This window comes from Cololabis saira, chromosome 14 (assembly GCF_033807715.1).
Source record: "Cololabis saira isolate AMF1-May2022 chromosome 14, fColSai1.1, whole genome shotgun sequence".
Lineage (NCBI taxonomy): Eukaryota > Metazoa > Chordata > Actinopteri > Beloniformes > Belonidae > Cololabis > Cololabis saira.
In genome coordinates this window covers 8,063,457-8,072,871 of record NC_084600.1, presented here as the reverse complement: position 1 = coordinate 8,072,871, position 9,415 = coordinate 8,063,457, and the positions used below count along the sequence as shown (strand labels likewise).

Below are 9,415 nucleotides of genomic sequence, written 5' to 3'. Positions count from 1 at the left end.
GAGATCTCTGGCGCCCCCCCAGGGGGGGCCCGGATCCCAGGTTGGGAGACACTGGTCTAAAGCACAGGTACTGGGCTCCAGTCCTGGAGGGCTGCTGCTCTGCATGTTGAAGATGTTTCCTTTCATCAACAGAACTGCTTCAAATTAACATTTAGCTCGTCATCAAGTAATGCACAAGTCTGTTAATGACACAGTCATTTGTATCAGCTGAAGAACCTAAGCCTCCATAAGAAGAACCCTGAGCATCATCTTCACCACACAGTGGTTTAGCAACAGTCTTCAGTCAGAAGCTTCATCAGATCTGCTGAAACACGGACCACTGTAGGAGATATTTCAGACCACAGCCAGAACTATCTAAAATAACTATTTGAAGAAACTTAAATAATGACAGTTGGTACAGCGGATAATTTCCCTTTAGGGTTAATAAAGTCTTATCGAACTGAACTGAATTTTTCCATTGTAGCTAGTCTATGAACTGGATTTGAGCAGGTAACTTACCTGAGGATATGGAGTTGCTCTAACTTTGGTCTTCAGCTTGAGGGATTTGGTTCGGAGGTGTTTCTGGTGGTACAGTGTTGAATTCAGACTGATAGCAGGTGCAGATGATCGAGTCTGGTCATCAGAGAGCTGCAGCTCCTCACACTCGATGTCGCTGCAGAAAAAATAGAACTCAGCTTTTGACTAGGTGAAACAGCTGAGGTCTGACAGGTGGAAGACCAGAAGGAGTCATGGACTCACGTCAGGACATAGTTGATACTGACGATGCAGTGAGGCCTGGACGACCGACTGTTGTTAACGATGGTTGCGTAGCTCTGCACCCACACCCAGCCCCCACGCTTGGATAACAGGCGGTAGTACTTGGTGGTGACCTGGCCCTTCACTAGTACTATTGTGAACACAAAAATCACATAAATGGTCACAACAGCCTTTAATGTCTTTGCATACTCTGAATTAGCCTATTAGCGTAGTATGTGGTAAATTCAACCCCATAAAACCTGTGAACATCCATCTTAGCTGCTTTCCATAGTCTTTCGTCCTCAAAAAAAAATCTCTCTGGATATATTAATTTAGCCATGCGTAAGGCTTGCTGTGAGGGTCAATGGCGAGTAAAATACTTTATCTGCGGTAGACATACTCGGTATGGAAGGACAGAATAAGATCACTGCCACAAAAAATACAATTATACTCTGCTAGCTGATAACTAAACCTAATGGAAGAATGTATTAAGAAGAATGTAACGGTCCAAGTCCAGAACCCTGTGGAACATCAGGACCACGAATTATGGGATTGTTATTATAAACTTCAGTGCTGAAGTGATTGAGCTGGTTCCACATTTCAATTCCAATTAAACCCTGAGCATCATTTTCACAACACAGTGGTTTAGCAACAGTCTTCCCAGCACTAAATGATTATTTTGCCAAAATGTTACAGTATGATGGTGATTTTGTGGATGTTAATCAACTGCGGAGGGTTGTTTTGTCATGAGTTCACATCTCATTCTAATGCAGCTACAGGTTTTTTTAAGCATTAGGGTTCTTTTTGTTTGTTTTTTTACTCACCATTCTGGTTTTTCTTTGACCTTCTAGTTAACCTTATACACATGTGTTCCTTAATTAAAGGCACATTAATTAAGACAAATGCAGTAGAGACGTTTTTTGTACAAGTTTCACTTAATTGTATTTAGTGAATTGTAATTAATTATATTTTAATTAATTGGTTCCACATTTCTGACGTCTTAATGGGTCTTCATGATTAGTTAACATATTCATTTTTACAAAATGACTGTTGTAGGCATGCAGTCATCAAGAGTGACCTGTTAAAAGTGTTCAAACTCTTAAAAATTATAGGAACTTCTATATCGAGTGCCTCAGCTAAAGGTCATTCCTTTTTTTTAAATGAGTGAAAACACACTTGTGTAACATATGTAGACATGAAAAGCTGACAAAAGAAATCCAGACTCAGAAAGGGAAAACCCCCAACTCTACATACATTTCCATTGAAGGATAGACTTGTTCGTTTTTATATATATATATATATATATATATATATATATATATATATATATATATATATATATATATATATATATATATATATATATATATATATATATATATATGTATATAGATCAAGGACCGCTACGTCGCCCGGATCTGCGTCACCGGGGCCCCGCCCTGGAGCCAGGCCTGGGGTTGGGGCTCGTAGGCGAGTGCCTGGTGGCCGGGTCTTTGTCCGTGGGACCCGGCCGGGCTCAGCCCGAAACGGCGACGTGGGCCAGCTTTCCTGTAGGCCCACCACCCGCAGGAAGGACCGTGAGAGGCCTGAGCCATGTGGACTGGGTAGCAGTCGTGGCGGGGCCTCGACGACCCAATCCCTGGACCGAAACCTTCGCAGTGGGGACATGGAATGTCACCTCGCTGGGGGGGGAGGAGACGGAGCTTGTGCGTGAGGTTGAGAGATACCGGCTAGAGATAGTCGGGCTCACCTCCACACATAGCTTGGGCTCCGGAACCCAGCTCCTTGAAAGGGGCTGGACCCTCCACTACTCTGGACTTGCCCAGGGTGAGAGGCGGCGAGCTGGTGTGGGCTTGTTTATAGCCCCTCAGCTCAGTCACCATGTGTTGGAGTTCACCCCGGTGAACGAGAGGGTCGTTTCCCTGCGCCTTCGGGTCGGGAAAAGGTCTCTCACTGTTGTTTGTGCCTACGGGCCGAACAGCAGTGCGGAGTACCCGACCTTCTTGGAGTCCCTGGGTGGACTACTGGATAGTGCTCCAACTGGGGACTCCATTGTTCTACTGGGGGACTTCAACGCTCACGTGGGCAATGACAGTGATACCTGGAGAGGCGTGATTGGGCGGAACGGCCTCCCCGATCTGAACCTGAGTGGTGTTTTGTTGTTGGACTTCTGTGCTAGTCACAGTTTGTCCATAACGAACACCATGTTCAAGCATAAGGGTGTCCATCAGTGCACGTGGCACCAGGACACCCTAGGCCGGAGGTCAATGATCGACTTTGTTGTTGTTTCATCTGACCTTTGGCCGCATGTCTTGGACACTCGGGTGAAGAGAGGGGCTGAGCTGTCAACTGATCACCACCTTGGTGGTGAGTTGGGTGTGATGGCGGAGGAGGAGGTTGGACAGACCGGGCAGACCCAAACGGATTGTGAGGGTCTGTTGGGAACGTCTGGCTGAGCCCTCTGTTAGGGACATCTTCAACTCCCACCTCCGAGAGAACTTCTCTCAGATCCCGGGGGAGGCGGGGGACATCGAGTCCGAGTGGACCATGTCCTCTGCCTCCATTGTCGACGCAGCGCTAGAAGTTGTGGACGCAAGGTCTCCGGTGCCTTGTAAAAATAAAAACATGGGGGCCATCCTTATATTTCTCAGTGGAAAATGCATTATTTTAAGGTAATTTTGACATATAAAAGCATTCTGATCATATTTCTAGTGAGGAATGTACATTGAAATTTCACAATATTTGTTCAGTTGCTGTATATGATCTTTGGTTTGTTAGTTATTACGATGAATCTTTCAGGTCTAAGGATAAAATTGTTACAGTTTTAAGTTTTCTGTCATTGCTATTCAATTCAATTCAGTTTTATTTGTATAGCGTCTAACACAACAGATGTTGTCTCTAGACGCTTTCCAGAGACCCAGAACATGAACCCCCGAGCAATTATTACATAAAGAATGGCAGGTAAAAACTCCCATAGTGGGAGAAAAGCCTTAAGCCAAACAGTGGCAAGAAAAACTCCCCTTTAGGAGGGAAGAAACCTTGAGCAGGACCAGGCTCATAAGGGGGGAGACTGGGGGGTCGGGGACGTCAGCAGCACACAGCAGGCATGTGGAAGCAGCAGTGGGATGACCAGAGGGGGGGGGGGAGGGACCGCAGGCAGGTGGAAGCTATGCTGGTTGCTAAGTGCGCCGCTATGGACGAAACCAAGTGGCTTGTATGCTATTTGATTTATACTTTACATTATGTAGTTATATGAGCTGTTAAGATATTTGTGTTATTTTGTGTAACTGTTGATAATATTATTACAATACTAAATACTAAATACTAAATAAAACTGATTTTAGTGCCCAGGGGATTACACATTTATCCTTCTTTGAATTTCGCCCCCCCTGTGTTTTTGTGAGAATGAGTTGCTTCAGGATGAACCTTCAGGTGCTTAGTCTGTAAGATTGTTGGGTTTAAAAGCTTGACTTTTTGTTACTTTGCTGAAATATTGTTCACTTTTTGTTTTTTTGTTTGCATGGCCGGAGCTGTTTGCAGGCTGGAGCTTCAGGAGCTGCGTGCTAGCCTGCGGGCCCCACCGCTGAATTATGGTTCTGTGTTAAATCAACGCAGAGCCTACGCTGTAGGGTACGCGGGAGTCTCTCCGTAGCCTACGCCGTAGCCTGACATGCACCTCCCAAAAAATGTAACTACAGGCCTCGAACATGTTCGAGGCGATGCAGACCCAACGTAGACCGAGAGGGGTGTGATTGGTTTGCTTGGTAGCAACGCATTTCCGGTTCCAGTTTGTGAAGCAGTAGTGAACTTTCTCTTTTCTTCGTGTGTGTGTGATTTTTTATATTTTTTGGGTTGTTTTCGTTTTTTGCACATTAGTTGTCCTTATCTCTTTGATTCACTGTGACCGGAAAAGCCGGAAGTTAAACAAAGTATCAATTAGAGCTCTGGGGGGGTACTGCACCGTGGCGAAATGGAGTGACAGAGAAGTCTGAAGGGTTCACGACGGCGTCACGGCAACGGCGTAGGCTCTACCTTAAATCAGGCTTTAGTTTCATCTGAGTTATCATTTGGGGGAGGGAGGGGGGGCATTTCTTCCTGTTATAGCACTGTGGGTAATGTCTTGCCTGATACAGGAACACGAGGTTGGGACCACCAACTAGTCCACTAACCCATCTTATTATCTTATCATTATCATCTTATCCCATCTAACCCATCTTATCATTAGAGATATATGGGACTCACATAAATGGTGAGAATAGCGTAGATGAAAAACATCACAAGTGTGAACGTGATGGTAGAGGGTCTTCTCGATAAGGTCCTGAGGCTCGTAGCCCGTCAGCTCGGCTACCCTGGATCCAACACACAAGAGGAAGGGAACAAGTTTGGAGGTGTTTTTAAATAATCTGCTGAACCTTAACACTTAACATATTATTATGTAATATTCATACAGTTCCAACCAGAAGTTCAGATACTGTTAATTAAAGGAAACACTTTATTTTTCCTCCATGTCTAACTGTAAGGTTGAAGGAATTGTCCTGATAGTGGTCAGATTCCCTATGTTTTTTATATGTAAATTGTCAGAATAATAAGAGAGAACATGTTAGAGAGTTTTATTTTTTACTTTTTTTCAAAACCAGCAATTACCATGTCCATGTGGTAGAATTAACTTTATACCATTTAACTTGGCTCAAACATCTTGGTTAGCCCTCCACAAGCTGGACTTTTGATCTAATCCTCCTGACAAGCTGATCTGACTCCGGTTTATGGGTCTTCTTGCTCTCTTGTGCCTTTCTTTGCCAGATTGAACTCAGGGCTTTGTGTTTCCACACCATGTTGTCCTTAACTAGTTTGGAGGTTTGTTTGGATCATTGTCCATGTGGAAAATCTGCCCACACCCTTAATTGTCATGATGCTGACTATCTGGTGAAGTCCACCAGTCTGTCCTGCAGCAAAGCAGCCCCACATCATGATGCTGCCACCTCTGTGCATCACAGCTGGAATCTGTGTGTGAGGTCTGTGAGTGTCGCTCTTTGTTCTCCAAATATAACAATGATAATTATAAACAAGAATTTTAGGTTCAGTGTCACCAGACCACAAGACACATCTCAAAAAGTCCAGATCGATACTCATTACAGCTGTACACTGTCTTCTTTCTGGCAGTTCGGGAAGCAGTCTCTCCCTACCTGGTCTTTCAGCTCATGTCAGTGCAGAATGTGTGCTACTATGGATAATGATCCTCTCCTGGTTTCAGCAGCATCTTGACTTTGGTGGTTGTTCTGGGGTTCCATTCCACATTTCACACCAGACCTCGTTCATCTCTGGGACCGAGATGTTTCTCCTTCCTGAAAACCATGATGGCTGTTTGCTGCCATGTTTTTGATTTGAACAGACATCTGAAAACTTTACCCAAGGATGAACCAGACTGGTGGAGGCCCACCATTCTTTCCCTTATGACTTGACTGGTTTGGACTGGTTTCTTTTGATTTTCCCATGCTGACATGTAAGGAGGGCCTTGAGTTTGATGGGTGTGCCTTAAAAATGCATCCATAGTTGTCTCTGGTTACCTCAGATAATGTCAGTAAGCTTATCAGAAGCTCCCAATTCCAAAACAGCATCATTTGGACTTCTCCAGTCTGCTTAAGACCACAGTCATCTCAGTGGATGTGAAGTTCTAAATTTGAGGAGGGTCATAAAAAATATTCTCTGAACAAATTAAGACTCATTTCCTGACATTTTACCAATTAAAAACGTATTAAGGAATCTTAGCTGACCTAAACCAGGAATGGTTTCATCAACTATGTTAGCCTCCTCAGGATGCAAATTTTCTTTCTGTTTCTTAAATATTATGACATAGACAAGAAAACATGTGATGTCCACATATGTGTACACCAGGTTAATGTTACTGTATTGTTCGGCATAAGTAACTGATTACATTGAAGACTTTTAAGATTTATCATTTCCACATCAAGACAATGTTGCTATCATGGTTCTCTTCCATCGTTTTCCCTGCTCAGTCAAATGTGTCCTACCTCATGTCCAGAAAGATGAGTTTCAGATCCAAGCTGGCCCGAAACATGAACATGTTGCTGTGGAGTTTGATCTCAGTGATCCCACTGGGAGGCAAAGAGTGGCCGACAGCCACCAGACCCACAGTCTGGTAACAGGACTCATACAGTGCCACATCCATCACGTACTGGCGTATTTTCAGGTAGCCACTGCAGTGGATAACCTGGGAACAACATAGGTACAAAGTCATTACATTCAAACCCCTGATTCCAAGATTTTACAAATCTAACAGCAGTGGGTTCAAACCACAGTCCATCGAAGAAGAGTTATTCAAACCACCGTGATGTCACCTGCAGGGCTCTGAAGAGGGCTTTTGGAGACTCGTTTTTGGTCATACTGCACAATGGCACTTTGCAAATGAGTAGAAAAACAAGTCTTTTTCAGTTACAGTTAGTTGTTGTAGCTATTTCCATCCATGCAGTCATCATTTTGACCTGTTTACTCCTGTTCAGGGTTACAGGGATCCGCTGGAGTCTATCCCAGCTCTCTTCAAGTGACCTCTACAGGTACACTTGGACAGGTCAAGAGTCTTTGCCATGGCAACAGGCATCGCTATAGACAGGCAACCATATGACCATGAAGAACAACTCAGACCCAAAGAATACAACTAATAAACACAGTTCAACATACCTTATATCCTCCACAGGTCAATCCTGCATTTCGTTTGGCAAGAACACACTTCATCCTCAGGAAGAATGAGCGCTCAATTTCATACTCTGTTGAAGAAAACAAATGTCACACAGGTCACCGACATGTCATAGATATGCACTGTTACGACCATGGGCCACAGTCATGATCATTCCTTCTATGCCAAGAGATGGACTCTCCAAGGATTGTATGGTCTGTATTGCAGCTGGCGTCCATGTAAAGCAGGTGTTTCAGCGCTGGTTTGGGATTGGCTCCTCCTGTTGCTGCCTCCTGCCAAGTGATTGGAGGCTGTCCTGTGCTTTCACCAAATGTACCCACAATTCCTATGAGCTGCATCCTTTCTAAAGGATGCCTTCATGACGCTGTCATTCACGGACAGCTGTCTTTTACGCAACAGCTTGTTCTTTTTGCCATGAACGTTTTCTGTTAGCTTAGCACTCCTGTTTTGTGATTTGTGTTAAGTTTGTTCCTTTGAGGTGTACCTCTGAGTTTCGATTGCCTGGGTTGTGTTATTCTTTACCTTTTTTTAAATAAAACACCCCATCTCAAGATTTTACATCTGTTTTATCTATTTTTTATTTACGTTGCAACCTGTACTGTAAGTCCTACCTGAGCCTGAGTCACAGATGTCTGACCCATCACAGATGTCTGAAACATCACAGCCATTGCTGACACGTAACATATACAACTGCTACATCAGACATCACACAAATGTTACAGACATTACTGAAATGTCATTGACATAAGATGGTAAGATGTTTTACAACATCTTACCATCACATGGTAAAGAGTCTTACCTCTGGATCCCAACAGGAGCGGAAGCATGCCACTGTGAATCGCAGCCGTTCTAGTAAATGAGAGGGGTCCCACCTGAAGTGCAGCATTGCAGTTTAGAAGTATCCCGGAAGCAAACAAGCACTCTGCTTGGCTAAAACTATACACATAGGGCCGGATTTACTAAGATCCTAAATAAAGAGTACTAAATTGCGTGTGCACTGAAAAAGTTTGCACGTGCTGTTGTTGTGTGTTTTGCGGGTGATCAACTAAGAATGCTTGCGCAATTGATAACAGGTGCAAACCGCAGTATTTAAATGAGGTGTTTTACGGTTTTTGCCATGGAGAGTCTGGATGGAAAGCAGGATAGTCGCAAGCGCAAAATGAAATTTGACGAGTTGGAGTTAGAGATATTAGTGGAAGAGGCAAATAAATACATTCATGAACTACAGCAAAGAAATTTAAACATTACCAAAAGAAACGCAATATGGGAGAAAATCTGCGATAGAATAAATGCAGTTGGTAAGACAAAAAGAACGGCAGATGAGGTTAAAAGAAGGTGGCAAGATATAAGGCGAAGAACTAAAGAAAAAATGGCCTTTAATAAAACTTGTGCAACCATTTTTAAAATAGCATGCAGCAGAATAAAGACTCTCTCTCTGCGTATTCTTTGATTTTGGCGATGTCGCCTCCTTGCCACAATAACAGCAGCCATCGGTCCGTAATGCTGGGCAGATTAGCACCTTCCTTTCAAACGTATTAAATACAGACGCAATCACAATCCCCGCAATAACTTTCAGGCTTGGTAAATCTCATTGCGTGTGGTAAATGAACCTATTTGCATTTTCCCCTCCCAGTATTTAGCGCTTTCTGGCGGGTACGCCCCATATTGATTATTTATCAGGGCAAAAGTACTAAATGAACAGCGTGTGCTATTTTGCTCATTTGAGAGGCGCAGTCCTCTTTGCACACTGTTAGTAGATCAGCTTGCACATTGGTTTGCGGGTGATGTCAAGTTTGCACACGTTTTTACGCACGCAAACCTTTAGTAAATCAGGCCCTTAGTCTGCTCAGTGCTGAACCACAGATAAGCTGTGTCAATTTTGTCAGACATGAGTGTTAGGATTTTATGAAATTGTTTAAGAGTTTGAAGGGTCTTTCTACAAGATTCTACACTGGTGGTTTTTCTCTA

At 43.6% G+C, this 9,415-nt stretch overlaps 1 protein-coding gene across 1 annotated transcript in view; it reads right to left on the bottom strand.

The window, feature by feature from the left end:
• Positions 1 to 295: 295 nt before the first annotated feature.
• The window catches only part of LOC133460162 (single-minded homolog 2-like), a 38,060-nt gene continuing 28,940 nt past the window's right edge, over positions 296 to 9,415 (bottom strand). The window contains exons 5-10 of the mRNA XM_061740725.1: positions 7,432 to 7,517; positions 6,765 to 6,964; positions 4,978 to 5,084; positions 739 to 886; positions 499 to 652; positions 296 to 304 (exon numbers count right to left, since the gene is read on the bottom strand). Coding sequence (XP_061596709.1) covers positions 296 to 304; positions 499 to 652; positions 739 to 886; positions 4,978 to 5,084; positions 6,765 to 6,964; positions 7,432 to 7,517 — 704 coding nt within the window. The remainder of the gene's footprint in view (positions 305 to 498; positions 653 to 738; positions 887 to 4,977; positions 5,085 to 6,764; positions 6,965 to 7,431; positions 7,518 to 9,415) is intronic.